At 62.5% G+C, this 16,550-nt stretch overlaps 2 protein-coding genes and 1 non-coding gene across 4 annotated transcripts in view; 2 read left to right on the top strand and 1 right to left on the bottom strand.

Moving 5' to 3' along the window:
• Positions 1 to 12,071, top strand: part of EVPL (envoplakin) — a 17,341-nt gene extending 5,270 nt beyond the window's left edge. The window contains exons 6-19 of the mRNA XM_040456772.1: positions 11 to 188; positions 1,361 to 1,486; positions 1,966 to 2,112; positions 2,339 to 2,493; positions 2,664 to 2,761; positions 3,069 to 3,241; positions 4,586 to 4,764; positions 4,862 to 5,000; positions 5,107 to 5,300; positions 5,731 to 5,881; positions 7,181 to 7,264; positions 7,367 to 7,477; positions 7,585 to 7,677; positions 8,361 to 12,071. Coding sequence (XP_040312706.1) covers positions 11 to 188; positions 1,361 to 1,486; positions 1,966 to 2,112; positions 2,339 to 2,493; positions 2,664 to 2,761; positions 3,069 to 3,241; positions 4,586 to 4,764; positions 4,862 to 5,000; positions 5,107 to 5,300; positions 5,731 to 5,881; positions 7,181 to 7,264; positions 7,367 to 7,477; positions 7,585 to 7,677; positions 8,361 to 11,807 — 5,275 coding nt within the window. The 3' untranslated portion in view covers positions 11,808 to 12,071. The remainder of the gene's footprint in view (positions 1 to 10; positions 189 to 1,360; positions 1,487 to 1,965; positions 2,113 to 2,338; positions 2,494 to 2,663; positions 2,762 to 3,068; positions 3,242 to 4,585; positions 4,765 to 4,861; positions 5,001 to 5,106; positions 5,301 to 5,730; positions 5,882 to 7,180; positions 7,265 to 7,366; positions 7,478 to 7,584; positions 7,678 to 8,360) is intronic.
• LOC121018151 (U4 spliceosomal RNA) lies at positions 5,446 to 5,590 on the top strand. Its single transcript, XR_005785047.1, has one exon. It is a non-coding gene; the product is annotated as a U4 spliceosomal RNA (small nuclear RNA).
• A 329-nt stretch (positions 12,072 to 12,400) lies between the features above and the next one.
• CDK3 (cyclin dependent kinase 3) lies at positions 12,401 to 16,361 on the bottom strand. 2 transcript variants are annotated; one of them, XM_040456479.1, is made up of 8 exons: positions 16,322 to 16,361; positions 15,663 to 15,788; positions 15,267 to 15,344; positions 15,064 to 15,184; positions 14,801 to 14,971; positions 14,609 to 14,710; positions 14,147 to 14,350; positions 12,401 to 13,105 (listed from the first exon to the last, which is right to left on the bottom strand). In XM_040456479.1, the coding sequence occupies exons 2-8, from the start codon at positions 15,776 to 15,778 to the stop codon at positions 12,980 to 12,982; spliced, it is 918 nt and encodes a 305-aa protein (XP_040312413.1). In that variant the 5' UTR covers positions 15,779 to 15,788; positions 16,322 to 16,361; the 3' UTR covers positions 12,401 to 12,979. The 2 variants fall into 2 exon arrangements, with proteins under 2 accessions (XP_040312413.1, XP_040312412.1); XM_040456478.1 differs by lacking the exon at positions 16,322 to 16,361 and having other exon boundaries at positions 15,663 to 16,253.
• Positions 16,362 to 16,550: the final 189 nt, after the last annotated feature.

The following is a 16,550-nucleotide window of genomic DNA, read 5'->3' as shown; positions in this document are numbered from 1 at the left end:
CACGGCCCAGGGTGGGGCCGGCCGAGCGGGCAGTGGATGGGGGCACAGAGCAGGGCGGGCGCGGTCCGAGGGCTGGGTGTTCCTGTCCCCAGACCCACCAGGAGGCCCTGAAGATGGCGTGGCAGAACTTTCTGAACCTGTGCATTTGCCAGGAGAGCCAGCTGCAGCATGTGGAGACGTATCGCCAGGTGAGCCGGTGTGCGGGGCTGGGTGGGGGCCGGAGGAGACAGGGGCGGGCGGCCACCGGGGCCCTGGGCGCAGAACGCCACAGGACACGCTCACACGGAGGGAGACAAGGCACCTCATAAAAACGGCAGAGCTGTGTCCTCGTGACTGGGTCCCAGAGGGAAAACAAGGTCATGCAAACATTCACAACAGGGCGAGGTGGCTCTTGGGGGCCGGGGGGTGGGGAAGGGGTTGGTTCTCAAAGGCAAACTAAATAAATTAGTTAAAATCTTACTCTTCTGCATAAATCACAAGTGATGTTTCATATACTTTGAGAGGGACTTTTTAAAAATGTTTTCCTACTGGGGCGCCTGGGTGGCGCAGTCGGTTAAGCGTCCGACTTCAGCCAGGTCACGATCTCGCGGTCCGTGAGTTTGAGCCCCGCGTCGGGCTCTGGGCTGATGGCTCAGAGCCTGGAGCCTGTTTCCGATTCTGTCTCCCTCTCTCTCTGCCCCTCCCCCGTTCATGCTCTGTCTCTCTCTGTCCCAAAAATAAATAAAACGTTGAAAAAAAAAATTAAAAAAAAAAAAAGAAAAATGTTTTCCTACATAACTGCCATACCATTATCACACGGACAAGAATTCCACAATATCACCCAACCGCAGGATGTTTCTTTTTTTTTTTTTTTTAAGTTTACTTATTTTGAGAGAGAGAGCAAGCATGCATGAGTGGGAGGGGGGCAGAGAGAGAGAGAGAGAAAGAGAGAATCCCAAGCAGGCTCCGTGATGTGAGTGCAGAGCCCGAAGCGGGGCTCGCTCCCACGAACCGTGAGATCATGACCTGAGCCGAAGTCAAGAGTCGGATGCTTAGTCGACAGAGGCACCCAGGTGCCCCCAGGTGCCCCCAGGAATTTGTAAAGCACACTCCTAGCTTCCACTTGGGGGCACCCACCCCAGGTTCCAGCCAGGACGACAGCAGGTACTGGAGTAAGCAGGAGAGCCCCACTCCATCTGGACAGGAAGCACAGAAGCCACGGTGTTTCATAACCCTGAAACAAGCCCAGTGAGCCAGAAACGCCCATTTGCAGAACACTCCGGTTAAAAAAGCCGCACGGCCTGGGTAGAAAGGCCGACGGTGCAGGGGCCAGTGCAGGGTTGGTGGGCAGAGCTCTCCCCCTGACTACCCACGACCTCAGTTCCAGGAAGAGGCCGACTCCGTCAGCCAAACCCTGGCAAAGCTGAACTCCAGCCTGGACACCCAGTACAGCCCTGCCCCTGGGGGGCCCCCTGGCGCCCCCACAGAGCTGCTACAACAGCTGGAGGTGAGCGAGCCCCACCAGACCACCTGCACCCCGCTCCAGGGGATGGGGCTGGCCCTTGCGTCTAGGTCTCACCCTTCTCCGGGGACTTATTCCCGTCCTGAGCCCACCCTGGGTGGGGAGGAGAAAGGGGTCTGCTCTAGTAGGAAGGGGCTGTTCTGTTACCAGCAAGCCCTTTCCACCTCTGGGCCTCAGTTTCCTCACCTGCAATGCGACAGAGACTGCCTGGGAGAGATCTGTGCGCCCCCCCCCCCCCCGCTCACCCCAGCCCCTACTCTAGAGGCCTGGGTGATGCTGAGCAGCCCCCCACCCCGCCCCGCCCCACCCCACCCCAACCAGCAGACCCCAGGATCCTGGGCCCCTTGGAGGGCCTTCTTTTACTTTCCTGACTTAGAGACCCTGTCTTCATGAAGGCCCCTTGGCTCTCATGGTGGGGGTGGGCAGTACGGGGCAGGCCTCAAGTGCAGCCTGGGACCCCACAGGCAGAGAAGAAGCAGCTGGCTGTCGCTGAGAAGACCGTTGGGGACCTGCAGCGGCGGAGCCATCAGGTGGCCCCTCTGCAGCAGCGCAGGAACCCCCCCCAGCAGCCTCTGCACGTGGACAGCATCTGCGACTGGGACTCAGAAGAAGTACAGGCTCTGCCTGCCCAGCCGCAGCCCTGCCTCCTCCAGTCCCACCATTGCCTCCGCTCCCACCCATCCCCACCCTGCCTCAGCCCTCTGTCCTCCAAGCCCTGCCCTGCCTCTGGCCTGTCCCTGCCCCTACCCCAGCTCGTGTACCCAGCCCCGACTCCATCTTGGCCTCAGTTCCCCCTGCCCCTGAGCCAACACGAGCCCCGCCTGCCCTGTCCCCCAGGTGCAGCTGCTGCGGGGTGAGCGGTATGTGTTGATGGACAACACCGACCAGCACACCTGGGTCGTGCAAGGCCCAGGTGGGGAGACCAAACGTGCCCCAGCCGCCTGCTTCTGCATCCCGGCTCCGGACCCTGAAGCCGTGGCCAGGGCCTCCAAGTGGGTCCGCCTGGGGATACTCGGGGGCAGGAGGCAGGCTGTGGGCCCAGACCAGGTCCTGTGGTGTTTGCCCTTCACCTGGAGCAGTGACTCCTGGGGCGGAGTTGGGGGGGGGGGGGCGTTCAGAGAGAGAGGAGAGACGTCCCTCTCTGATCTCCCCCTTGTTCTAGGCTGGCCTCGGAGCTGCAGGCCCTGAAGCAGAAATTGGCCACAGTCCAGAACCACCTGACAGCCAGCACTACACAGCCCTTACAGACTGGCCAGCAGGGTACTGAGGGCTGGCCAGAGACTTGGGGATTGTTGGGAGAGAAGGAGTAGATTCCTACTTTGGTCGCTGTCGGGGGAGTTGTGATGGGAAGGGGGGGACCCTGGATTAGGGACTTCTGCTGGGGGGTTCCATCTCTTGGGTTGGCAATCCCCGAGGGAGCATGATCCTTCCCCCAGTTAGGCCCTACCCACCTGCCTCCCTCCCTTCCCCACACAGGATGCTATGGGGGCACCAGGGAAGAGCTCCTCAGGCAGATGGGCAGAGGGCAGGTAGGCCCTGGACCCTTACAGGAACTCTATGTCCCCAGCTCCCGCTGGCTCAGCCCCAGAAGACCCACAGGCCCAGAAGCTCCTGACACAGATGACCCGACTGGATGGAGACCTAGGGCAAATAGAGAGGCAGGTGCTGGCCTGGGCCCGGGCCCCACTGAGCCGCACGGCACCACTGGAGGACCTGGAGGGCCGCATCCAAAGCCACAAGGTGGGTGGATGAGCGAGGACAACAGGGATAAGAACAACCCCTCCCCTGGGGGCGAACTAAAGGTGAGGCGAGTGTGCGCGCAGCCGCAGGGACCCAAGGCAGAGGCAGGGAGCGGACAGTCCAGGGTTCAAGACAAGCTGACTCCCACTGTGGCTCCTCCGCTGACCAGCTTTGTGATCTTGGCAAATCACTTAACCTCTCTGGGCTCTGATTTCCTCGCCACTGAAAACAGACACAGTGATACCCATGCATCTGGTTGTCCTAGGGATGACGTCAGGCCCAAGGAAGGTTCTAGAAGGGCAGGGCCCAGGGTAAAGGCCCTGGACCCTGCACCTGGGAGGTGTTCCAGCGAGGGTCCCAAGAGCAGCAAGGAAGCCTGGGCTTCCTCCTGGAGGCAGGTGGGAGAGCCTCCCCAGGAGAGGTTGCAGTGTGTAAACTCCATCACAAAAGGACAGTCCTCTGAGCGCTAACAGTAAAAGCAGCCCCTCCCCATGGGGCAGGGAGGAAGGGGGTGGCGGTTTGAGTTATGTCCTTGCTGACCAGTTTCTGTTCAATACAGTGCTGGGGTTTGGTTTCTAAATTTTTGAATTTCATTGGCCCATGTCCCCATGCAAACAGCTGGTCTCCACTCTACCTTGTACCGGAGGTGTGAGATGCTCAGAGGGCCGGTGGGGACAGGAGGGCTCCAGGGCTGGGACAGGATGCGCGGGAGGTGTTGAAGACTGGGTCTTGACTCTGAGGGGACGTCATGGGGGGACGGCGGAGCGGGCAGGGGGCAGAATGCAGCCTCAACACAGATCCCCCCGCCGCCTGAGGCTCTGGGGCTGACAGGGGGCCGGGCCTTTACACCTGAGTCACCAGTTATGACTGCATGGGGACATGGCAGCCCCCAACTTGGTCCTCAAGTCCTGAAGCAACCACGTCTCCCACGTTAGGGGTGCTGGGGGCCCTAGGAAGCACACTTAGGCCGAAGGTAGACAGTGAGTGGCTGAGGAGGAACAGAATAACCCATGTGGACAGAGCTAGGGCTTTGCCGCCTGACCTGGGCGACCGAGCAGGGAACCGTTTTGTGAATGGCGCAGTGACACCCACAGGGTCGTGCTGCCTCCTCCCATCAGTCTTTCTGCAGATGAAGACACTGGGGCTCAGGGAGGTTGACAGGCCCAAGGTCATCCACAGGGGGATTCTGGGGGCCAGGACTGATCCCTGATCTCTGGCCTCAGCCCAGGCTCCTACCCACCATGCTCTGAGGCCTTGTGGGCAGGGTTGGGTGGGCCCTTCTGGAAGGAGATCTCTGACCCTGTCCCGCCCCGCCCCGCCCCGCCCCGCCCCGCCCCGCCCCAGGGCACAGCCCAGCGGCTGCAGAGCCTGGGAGCAGAGAAGGAGGCAGCCCAGCAGGAGTGTGAAGCATTTCTGTCTGGCCAGCCCGTGGGCCCCGTGGCCCTGCACCTGCCTGTGGTCCTCAACAGCGTCAAGAACAAGTACAGTGATGTTCAGGTTCTCTGCAACCTCTACGGGGAGAAGTGAGTGCTCCGGGGACTGGGAAGGGGGACCGCTGGGTGGTGCCATTGGGGTGCGTGTGGCCCTGGGAGCTCCTGACATGGGGCCCCCTTGACACAGAGCCAGAGCTGCCCTGGGTCTGGAGCGGCAGATCCAGGACACGGAGAGGGTCATCCGAGGCTTGGAATCTTCTGTGGCACAGGAGGCCCCTCTCCCTGCCAGCCCAGGCGTGCTGCAGGAGAGGGTCAGCGAGCTGCAGGTGAGGGGCCGGGTGGCCTTGCTGAGCATTTGCGGGCGGTGGGGGGGTGGGCGTGGTGACGCATGGAGCCACGAGGGTGCATGGCGCCATGTCCCCTCCTCCCCAGCGCCTGCGGAGGGAGCTGCTGGAACAGCAGGCCTGCGTGCTGGGGCTGCACCGCGAGCTGAAGGCCACCGAGCATGCGTGCAGCACCCTGCAGAACAGCTTCCGCGAGTTCTGCCAAGATCTGCCTCACCAGCAGCGCCAGGCGAGGGCCCTCACCGACCGCTACCACGCTGTGGGGGACCAGCTGGACCTGCGGTGAGTGGCTGGGTTGTTAAGGCTCTAGGCACGCCCCCCTCCCAGTGCACAGCAGTGGCTGCTGCCACCTAGCTGTGTGACCTTGGACTGGTGACTTCACCTCTCTGAGGCTGGGTTTCCTCAACTCTAAAACGGGATAATAACCAGCTTTGCACAGCGGCAGTATCGTAGCTAATGAGGTTTATCCGAGGCGCGATTATTGCTAATTAAAATAGGATAATAACAGCACCCGTCTCCCAGGGCGAGCCTGCCTACCGCCCTGGCAGAGACTGTCTGGGCCTTCCCTGAATGCCCAGCTCCAGCATAGGCCCAGAATAGGGCCTTCTGACCTGTCCCAGGGAGAAAGGCACCCACCAGTCTCCTCTGTGCACCCCTCACCTGTCCCCAGAGGGTAGCTGTCACCTCTGCTCCGGGCCTCCTCCTCCTGCAGGGAGAAGATGTTGCAGGACGCCAGCCTCACCTACCAGCAGTTCAAGAACTGCAGGGACAACCTGAGCTTCTGGCTGGAGCACCTGCCCCACAACCAGGTGCGGCCCAGCGATGGGCCCAGCCAGGTGGCCTACAAGCTGCAGGCACAGAAGGTGAGGAGCTGGGACCGCAGGCCACCTCCAGCCTCTCTGGGGGCCCTCCCCACGGGGAGAGCCGCCCGCGTGCGTGTGGCCCCCTAGTGGCCAGCGTTCTAAGAGACCTCAGAGCTCAGGCCCCTGCTGGGGTCACCCCCACCCTAAACACTCGCTCCGCCTGGCCCACAGAAACGGCAAGCCCAGCGCCATCTGGTATGAGGTGGTCAGTGAGCTTTACGCTCCTGGGGGTTCCAGCTCCCCCCTCATCCTCTTCCTCCTACTTGCCAGTCCCCTGCTACGCACTGGCAGTGAACCAGAGGCGACGGGCACAGCCAGTCTGGTGGGGGAGGCCAGTGCCTTGCAGACCACCTTGCTGGCGAGGGCTCTGGTGGAGAGCCAGAGCCCCGTGGGAGCCCCTGGCAGGACACGGGGGGGGTCAAGGGCAAGTGGTCTGGAAGACAAGGGCCTGGGGCTGCAGGAGGAATGACGGTGTCTAGGGAGAAAGCAAAGGGGTATAAGGTCGGGCAGGTGGCTTGGGACAGAGATTCTTAGACCTGGCTGGAGATTAGAATCACCCAGGGGGCTTTTAAAACATCCCTGTCCCAGAACCCCACTCCAGACTGATTAAATTGGAATCGCCGGGACCAGAACGTCGGTACTTTTTTTTTTGTTGTTTTAAGTTTATTTATTTATTTTGAGGGAGAGAGAGAGCCTGCGTGTGTGCATGGAAGTAAGAACAGAGAGAGTGAATCTCAAGCAGACAGCGCGTGAGCCAGACTCGGGGCTCGATCTCACGAACCGTGAGATCATGCATGACCTGAGCCGAAATCAGGAGTCAGACGATTAACTGGCCGAGCCACCCGGGTGCCCCACATCAGCACTTTTTAGAAAGTTCCCCAAGTGAAGAAAAGGGGCGGCCAAGGTTAGGAACGATTCAGATGGAGCAGTGGTCCTCAGGTCCCTGGACCTGGAGCACCAGCATCATGGAGACAGTTAGGCGTGCAAGTTCTCAGGCCCCAGCCCAGCTCTGCTCAGTCATGGCCTCTGGAGGGGGACCTTCAATCTCTGTTTCAACAAGCTCTCTAGGTGGGTCACAGGGTGAAGGCCCCTGGGCTAGAACGTGACTCTGAGGGGCACTGGGCAGAAGGAAGGGACTCTCCCAAAAAGAGGAAGGAAGAATTCCCGGAAAGGGCAGTTGCCCAGGCGAACTCCTGCCCCTGAGGCCCCTGGAGCGTGCTGGCTGCCTGAGGCCCCGGAGGAGGGCCTGGCTGAATGGTGTTTGCCGACCCCCCTCGACTCCCGCTTTCTCCCTGGCAGAGGCTACAGCAGGAGATCCAGGGCCGAGAGCAGGACAGGGCCATGGCGTCCCGCCTCTCCCAGGACCTGCAGGCAGCCCTCCAGGTAAGCACTTCACTTCTCTCCCCCCCCCTGCCAGTCCTCTGCTCTCCCATCCCCTGTCTCCCCCACTGACCATCGGCCTATTGTCCTTCCCTCCCTGTTCAGGACTACGCGTTGCAGGCAGATACCTACCGCTGCTCCCTGGAGACCACTCAGGCAGGGTCAGCCCCCAAGAGACCCCGAGTAGCTCCCCTGCAGGAGAGCATCCGGACCCAGGTGCGATGGGACCCGGCGAGGCTCAGTGTCCCTCGGCGCCAGCCCTGCCAGCTCTACAGCTGGAGCTGACCCTGTCCCCCCTCTCCCTCCCTGCTTCCCGTCTCTAGGAGAAGAACTTGACAAAGGCCTACACGGAGGTGGCAGCTGCATGCCAGCAGCAGCTGCGCCAGCTGGAGTTTGCCAGAAGGATGCTGGAGAAGGTACGGGGACAGCGCCCACTCCGTCCCTGTGCGAGGCAGCCTGGGCTGGTCACGGACATGGCAGGCTCGGCGGCCTGAGGGGTACAGCTCTCTACCTTCCCCGGTTCTCTCCCCAGTGGCTCTTCCAGGCTGGTAACCGTCTCAGAGTCAGGCCCTGGAGATGTCATTCAGTGCAGTCACAGCTTAGCCACTGGGCAGTCTGCCAGGGGGGACAGGAGAAAATCCCCACGAAGTCTTTAGCTCAGGACCAGCCGCAAGAGGCAAGAGGCCACCTAAGTCTCCATCCCTGGGAGACAGAAGCCTTCCATGGCTCTTGGTGTCTGGCTGAGGAACTTGCCATCTTTCTCCTACACCGACACCCCCAGAGGAGCACGGGCCCATACCCGGGAGCCTGGCTGGAAGGGGAGGGGCAGAGGCTTGGAAAGGAGACCCTGTCCTGTTTGCACATTCTGGTGCAAATTCCTCCCGAACACTGCCTTGCATCGTGGGGCTGAGGGGTCCTCTCAAAATCCTGCGTCCGACGACTGCGACTCCTGCTCCCGGAACCTACCAGAAGCCTCAGGAAGCAGGGAGGGGTCTCTGATCTCAGCGTGCAGTGGGGGTGATAGAAATGGGGCTCATCCCTCCCCCCCGCCAGCCCACCTCCCCTCCAGGACTCTTTCCCTCCTCCTCTCCCTCTGCAGAAGGAGCTCAGTGAGGATATCCAGGTGACCCATGATGCACGGCAGGGGTCTGAGGGCCCAGCCCGAGCAGGGAAGGATTCCGAGGCCCTGAAGTCCCAGCTGGAGGAGGAGAGGAAGCGGGTAGCTCAGGTGCAGCACGAGCTGGAGGAACAGAGGAACCGGCTGCTGCAGCTGAGGACCCGGCGGCCCTCGGAGAGGCTGGAAGAGAAGGAAGTGGTGGAGTTCTACCGGGACCCCCAGCTGGAGAGCGACCTGTCCAGGGTGAAGTCCCAGGTGGAGGATGAGGGCAAGAAGCGGGCCAGCCTGCAGGCGGACCTGGAGGCAGTGGCCCAGCAGGTGGTCCAGCTGGAGAGCAAGAGGAGGGCCATGCAGCCCCACCTGCTGACCAAGGAGGTCACCCAGATCGAGAGGGACCCTGACCTGGACAGCCAGGCAGCCCAGCTCGGCCGCGAGATCCAGCACCTGCGGGGACAGAACGCCACCGTCTCGGTCCGGCTGGAGGAGCTCAAGACGGAGCTGCTGGCCCTGGAGAAGAAGGAGCCGAATGTGAAGGAGAAGGTTGTGGTGAAAGAGGTGGTCAAGGTGGAGAAGGACCTGGAGATGCTCAAGGCGGCCCAGGCCCTGAGGCTGCAGCTGGAAGAGGACACCGTGCGGAGGAAGGGCGCCGAGGAGGCCGTGGCCAAGCTGCGGGCTCGTCTCGAAGAGCTGGAGCGGGCAATCGGCGCCGTGGAGCCCAAGGTGATCGTGAAGGAGGTGAAGAAGGTGGAGCGGGACCCGGGCCTTCTCGAAGAGGCGGCGAGGCTGAGGAGCCTCCTCGAGGAGACCCGGAGCGAGAACGCGACCCTGGCGCGGGAGCTGGAGGAGCTGCGGGGAAGGCACGGCGCGGCGGAGAAGCAGAAGCCCAAAGTGGAGCTCCAGGAGCGCGTCCACGAGACCTTCCAGGTGGCTCCGGAGACGCAGCAGGAGATGGCGAGGCTCAGGGCCCAGCTGCAGGAGACCGCTGGCAAGAGGAGCCGCGTGGAGCAGGAGGTGGCGGCGCTGCTGCCCGACCTGGCGGCCCTGCGCGCCCAGAAGCCCGCGGTGGAGTACAAGGAGGTGACGCAGGAGGTGGTGAAACACGAGAGGAGCCCCGAGGTGCTGCGGGAAATCGACCACCTGAAGGCGCAGCTCAACGAGCTGGTCAACGGCAGCGGGCGGGCCCAGGAGCAGCTCATCCGCCTGCGGGGGGAGCGCGACGAGTGGAAGCGGGAGCGCTCCAAGGTGGAGACCAAGACGGTGAACAAGGAGGTGGTGCGCCACGAGAAGGACCCCGTCCTGGAGAAGGAGGCCGAGCGGCTGCGCCAGGAGGTGCGAGAAGCCGCGCAGAAGAGGCGGGCGGCCGAGGATGCGGTCTCCGAGCTGCAGAGTAAGTACCTGCTGCTGGAGAGGAGGCGGCCCGAGGAGAAGGTGGTGGTGCAGGAGGTGGTGGTCACCCGGAAGGACCCGAAGCTCCGCGAGGACCACAGCCGGCTGAGCCGGAGCCTGGACGAGGAGGCGGGCCGGCGGCGGCAGCTGGAGCGGGAAGTCCAGCAGCTGCAGGCTGGCGTGCAGGAGAAGGAGGGCCTGCTCGGCTTCCAGGAGGACCGGGGCAAGAAGCTGGCCGCGGAGAGGGAGCTGCGGCGGCTGACCCTGAAGATCCGGGAGCTCGAGGAGCGGCCTCCTGTGCCGCAAGAGAAGATCATCACGGAGGAGGTGGTCAAGCTGGAGAAGGACCCGGACCTGGAGAAGTCCACAGAAGCCCTGCGGCAGGACCTGGACCAGGAGAAAGCCCGGGTGACGGGGCTGCATCGGGAGTGCAAGAACCTGAGGGTCCAGATCGACGTCCTCCAGACAACCAAAGCGCAAGAGAAGACCATCTACAAGGAGGTGATCCGGGTGGAGAAGGACCGGGTGCTGGAGGGTGAGCGGTCCCGGGCGTGGGAGGCGCTCAACAGGGAGCGTTCGGCCCGGCAGAGCCGGGAGGAGGAGGTGCGGCACCTGCGGGAGCGCATCGACAAGGCCGAGGCGCTGAGGAAGACGCGGGCCCGGGAGGAGGCCGAGCTGCAGAAGGGCCGGGACCAGGCGGCCCAGGAGCGAAGGCAGCTGCAGCAGGAGCTGCGGGAGCTGGAGAAGCAGAAGCAGCAGACGGTGCTGCATCTGCAGGAGGAGGCGCAGCTGCTCAGCCGGAGGACGGAGAGCGAGCGGCAGAAGGCCGCCCAGCGGGGCCAGGAGCTCTCGCAGCTCGAGGCGGCCATCCTCCGCGAGAAGGACCAGATCCACGAGAAGGAGAGGACCCTCCGGGACCTCCACGCCAAGGTGAGCAGGGAGGAGCTCAACCAGGAGACCCAGACGCGAGAGACCAACCTTTCCACCAAGATCTCCATCTTGGAACCGGAGACGGGGAAGGACATGTCCCCATACGAGGCCTACAAGAAGGGCATCATCGATCGAGGCCAGTACCTTCAGCTACAGGAGCTCGAGTGTGACTGGGAGGAGGTCACCACCTCGGGCCCCTGTGGGGAGGAGTCCGTGCTCCTGGACCGCAAGAGCGGGAAGCAGTACTCCATCGAGGCCGCCCTGCGCTGTCGGCGCATCTCCAAGGAAGAGTACCATCTCTACAAGGACGGCCGCCTCCCCATCTCCGAGTTCGCTCTGCTCGTGGCGGGGGAGACCAAGCCCTGCTCCTCACTCTCCATCGGCTCCATCATCTCCAGGTCCCCCCTGGCCTCCCCAGCGCCCCAGGGCCCCGGTTTCTTCTCTCCCAGCCTCTCTCTCGGACTCGGCGATGACAGCTTCCCCATCGCCGGCATCTACGACACAACCACAGACAACAAATGCACCATCAAGACGGCAGTGGCCAAGAACATGCTGGACCCCATCACCGGGCAGAAGCTGCTGGAGGCCCAGGCGGCCACGGGGGGCATCATAGACCTCCTCAGCCGGGAGCGCTACTCCGTGCACAAGGCTATGGAGAGGGGGCTGATCGAGAACACCTCCACGCAGAGGCTGCTCAACGCCCAGAAGGCCTTCACGGGCATCGAGGATCCCGTCACCAAGAAGAGGCTGTCGGTGGGCGAGGCCGTCCAGAAGGGCTGGATGCCCCGGGAGAGCGTGCTCCCACACCTGCAGGTGCAGCACCTGACTGGGGGGCTCATCGACCCCAAGAGGACCGGCCGCATCCCGGTCCCGCAGGCGGTGCTCTCTGGAATGATCAGCGAGGAGCTGGCCCAGCTTCTGCAGGATGAGTCCGGCTATGAGAAGGATTTGACAGACCCCATTTCCAAGGAGCGGATGAGCTATAAGGAGGCCATGGGGCGCTGCCGGAGAGACCCCCTGAGCGGCCTGCTGCTGCTCCCAGCTGCCCTGGAGGGGTACCGCTGCTACCGTGCCGCCTCCCCCTCAGTACTGCGCTCCCTGCCCCTGCGCTGAGGGGGCCAGGCGGTCCCGGGGAGCGGGTGTGAGGGGGAGGGTGGGACACGTGCACTCCTCGCCCCGGGGAACAGCCTCATCCAAGCGGGTGGGTCCTTCCTCTGATACCTGTGCTATTACTCGGAAGTTTGCGGTGTGGGACCCCTCCCCCAACTTTGGCTGCCCAGCCCATCCCCAGACCCAGCCATCGGCACGTCTGTCTCTCCTCCCTCCTCCCTGCCCCGGTGCTTCCAATAAATGAGTTCTCCCCGCGTCTAGTTCACATTTGGGAATGCAGGATGGATTTGTCTGAGCCATAAGCACAAGGGAGCGTTGCTGGGGTCCTTCCCAGGTGGGAAGCAGACCCATCCACCCAGCCTGGCCAAGGGAATGGATGCTTCCAAGGGCTTTGGCTCCCTTGACTCTGGGAGGGGTGCACCGGCAGGCCCCGGAGAGACCCTGAACAGCCCCTCCCGTCCCCACTGCCTCTGCTCCTGGACTTTGACTTCTGGCCAGGAACAGTCTCCAGCGTTCTGTCAACCTCCCCCTTGTCAGCAAGTCCTTGGTACACGCCCTTCCCCCCCCCCCCGCCCCCAAGAAAAACACTGGAAAACTCAGGAAATATAGCACTTTTATTTACTGTTCTTAAAGCCAGAGGCAAACAACATAAGCATATCCTAAGTATAAGACAAGTACTTAGAACAGCCACACACATCCCAGACGTTCCCTGGGATCAGGAAAATGTCCTCTCTCTTCCCGTTAAACTGGGACTCTTAACTGGTATGCAACTCTTCCCCCAAACATTTTAAAGCCAAAAAGACCGGCAGGGGGCACCCCTTCCCTTGGGGGGGGGGGGGGGCGTTGTCTGGCTCTGCCTCGCCGCCACACGGGGGCAGGCTTCCTTCTCATCTCAGCAGCTGTTCCTGCGGCAGGGGGCCCAACCTCTAACATACCCCCTGCACACAGAGCTCCGGTGCCCCCGTCTTGAACCAATACTGTCAAACCCAACAAACAACACTGGAACTCGTTAACCTGCGGGCAGGACTAACCCAAACTCCGCTCTCTGGCGGCCGATGCCAAATTCCTCAGAACTTTGCTCTCTCCCAGATAGGTCCTCTTTCTTGGGACATGGGTGGGGAGGCAGCTGGGGCAGCAGCGGAGAGAGGCTCCGAGGCGGAGGACCTCACACCCTCTCAGCGGCAGAAACGCTCCACCACACACTGCGGGGGGGCCGGGGAGGTCTCAGCGGACAAGAAGTACGGATGTGCGAGGGCGGCCTTGGCAGAGATCCGCTGGCTGGGGTCGTACTGCAGGAGTTGCTGTGGAGGAAGGAGGAGAAAAGAGATTGAGCACTGGGCTGGGCCGGGCCCCTGAGAGGAGTTACCCTCGGGCCCGAGGGGGCGGGCCCCAAACCCAGGAGCAGCTGCCTTCAAGCCAGACCCGCAGGCAACTACCATCTCCCAGCTCGCAAGCCAGTTCTGGATGCTCTCGGAATGTGGGGACAAAGAATGAGTTCCAGTCGGCCCTGGGAGACCTTCCCCGCCTCCTGCGGACTAGAGGCTGAGACCATCTGTCTTCTCCCTGCCTGAGGTTCCCAGGCCTCAGCCCGTGTCTGGTTGAGACAGACTTCTACGTATGGAGAAGGCGAGGGCCCAAGCTGTCCAGGGCGCATGCTTGAGGGCGGGGCAGGAAGTAGGAGTCCCTGAGCCCGGCTAGGCTGCGGACAGACCCCTTGCCTAGGAGTAATCCCGATGGAATGCTAAGCGACTTGGCTGGAGGTCTATGCCGTCCTGCTGGCACTGGGTTGGTAGACAGACCTACGCAGGCCTCTGGAAAGATGAAAATACGGCCCTGCCTTCCTCTGGCCTAACGACCAGATTAAAGAGACAAACGTGGCCCCAAATCTTTGTGGGCAAGAAGAGGTGGTTCTACCTGGGGCCTCCCGAGCAGCCTGGCCTGGGCCCAGCCCAGTGGGTCAAGATGGTACAATAGGACAGGTGAGTGAAGGCTGTGTGGCAGGGGCCCAGACGGCAGGGAACAGCCTGGTGCAGAGAGTAACCACCATGGCAGGAGGCGTGCTCCCTGCCTGGGAGAGCTTACAGAGAAAGGGCAGGCATCACAGCATAAAAACAAAGCTAACTAGAAGATCGGAGTTTTAAAAGGAAACACAAACGCTCGACTCCTCAGGGGAGGGGGTCTCCAGATTGAACAATCAGTATGTGCAGGGTGTGGGACAATCAGGGGTCAGAAAAGAGACTCCGAAGGAGGTGAGGTGACACAAGGGGCTGGCCGACGAAGAGGACACTTGTGGTGGGAGCAGCAGCCTTTCTGGCCCTCCCCTGCCCCCCACCTGTACCTACCATGAGCAGGTCCTTGCCCTCTGGCTCCAGGCCGGGCACAATCTCCTCCAACCCCTTCCTGGTCCACTTGGGGAAACTGCCCTTATAGTCGGGCAGCTGGGTGACTCCTGGCCACATGGCTTCACTGGGCGTCCCCAGGGTCCGAAAGATCCGAAAGAGCTGGTCAATCTCAGAGTCACCAGGAAACAGGGCTCTACGGGTCACCTGCAATGAGGGAGATGGGGTGTGGGGTCCACTCCCTTGTCATACAGAATCCAACACCAGATAAGATATCCTTCCCGGGGCTGTGCTGAGAATCCTGACCTTTTCTGGAATGAGCTCCGCTTCCTTAGTCCCGCAACCAGGCCCAAACACCCCTTAATCCACCTCTAATGGGTGCATCAGTGTCGCACTGTCCCCCCCCCCTCCCCCAGCAGGACCCTGCCTGTAGCCCCCCCTGTGGCCATGTCTGTCCCTCTTTACCATCTCGGCAAAGATGCAGCCAATGCTCCAGACATCCACAGCCGTGGAATAGAACTTGCTGCCCAAGAGGATCTCAGGGGCGCGATACCAAAGTGTCACCACCTGTGGGAGCAAGAAAACAGCATCATGCAGGGTGGCTGAGTGTGCAGGTGACATCCCTTCAGCCGTCCTCTCCCCCGGGGCCTGCGGAACCTCGTGGGTGTAGGTGCGTAGGGGCACCCCGAAGGCTCGAGCCAGTCCGAAGTCAGCCAGCTTGATGGCACCCAACTCATTGATGAGCAGATTCTGGGGCTTCAGGTCTCGGTGGATGACCCGATGAGAGTGGCAGAAACTCACCCCCTGCAGCAGCTGGAAGAGGTAGCTCTGCAACAGGGAGCAAGGAAGGGGCCGGATGAGCGGAAGTGGGGCTGGTGGAGGGGGGCGTTCGCTGGCCTTCCCCATCCTTCCCTCGCTACCTTGACCAAGTGCAGGGGGAGCTCGGAGGCCGGCGTGGAGTCCATGTACTTCTTTAGGTCCTGGCTGAGGAACTCAAACACCAGGTAAAGCTTCTTCTCGCTGTGCACCACATCCAGCAGCCTGGCCGGGGTCCACCAGTCACAACACGGCTCCCGGCTGGACGGAGACGGGCCCAGCCTCCCCGCCTCCTTCCCCACCTCACCTGACGATGTTGGGGTGCTTCAGCTCTTTGAGCAGGGAGATCTCCCTGATGGCAGTGCTTGGGACTCCCTCAGTTTCCCTACGGGAAAGGAGGGCACGGCAGTGGAGGCAGGGAGCCAAGAAGGGTGCCTCTGCCCCGGGGGGGGGGGTCACCTGTGTGTTCCGTATTCCAGAAGGATGGCCCGGCCCCCAGCGACGGGGGGCGCTGCGGTCCTCATGAGGCACACACTGGCACCACCAGGGGCCCCGGGCAAAGCGTGGAGGGAACGAGGAGGGCTGCACCTCTGCGCCCCACCCCCCGCTGTAACTGGGCACACTCAGAAGTGCACCCTGAGGTGTGGGATGGACGGGGGTCACCCCTGGGGCTGGTGTGTCCCGGGGCCCTCCGGGCACTCACAAATCCAGCCTGATCTTCTTGAGGGCCACGAGCTGCCCCGTCTCCTTGTTCTTGGCCTTATACACCACCCCATAGGTGCCCTCTCCGATCTTCTCTACCTTCTGGAACACATCCATAGCCGCAGAGCTGCCCAGGAAACAGAGGGCGCCTGGGGCATTCACTGGCACACCCAGCGCCCCCGCTGCCCCTCCAGCCCCCCCGGAACACCTAGGCCAGCCCCTGCCTGGGCCCAGGTCCGCCTCTGCCCCACTCAGCCCCAGAGAACACATCCCCAGCGCAGGCCTCCCCCAGCCCAGCCAGGAAGGTGCCCAGCTACGGAGCGCAGGAGGGCCCAAACTTCTCAGCGGAACTCCCGCCTCTGCCCTGCCAGCCCCAGGTTCTGGGGGCGAAGGCTACCCAGAAGGGTGGCCTGAGGGGCCGGGGTAGAGGTCAGGGCAGCTCAGGGCAGAGGTCAGGGGTCCGGAAGGGTTTCTGAAGCCACAGTCGTGCTCTAGGCCGCAAGGCCAGGGTGAGGGGCTGGGCCTCAACTGTCTGGGGAAGCTCAGCCTCCTGTGAGGGCAGAACCTCGGTGGGGACAGCCCCCCTGCATCCTGGGACCCCCACCCGAGCCCTGGGGACCCCCAGCACCACCCCCCTGGTAACCGCAGCCCAGAATTCACCAGAAACCCTGTGCTCCTGGAGCTTCACTGCTAACAGGCTGCCGGCTCCCCGGCTCCCCCTCCTGGTCCCCGCCGGCGCTGCACCACGTGCACACAACAGAAGGTCTCCCCCCACTGGGGTTTTTATTCATGAGGACTTTCCAGAACCCTCCATATTCCCACTCGAGGCTCAGGCCCCAGCACCCCACAGTGCAGCCTCCCACAGGGTGTCTGGAACAATCCAAATTAG

This window comes from Herpailurus yagouaroundi, unplaced genomic scaffold (genome assembly GCF_014898765.1).
Source record: "Herpailurus yagouaroundi ecotype Mexico unplaced genomic scaffold, PumYag 217, whole genome shotgun sequence".
Lineage (NCBI taxonomy): Eukaryota > Metazoa > Chordata > Mammalia > Carnivora > Felidae > Herpailurus > Herpailurus yagouaroundi.
The sequence above is the reverse complement of the archived record's forward strand: the minus strand, read 5'-3'. Positions and strand labels throughout refer to the sequence as shown.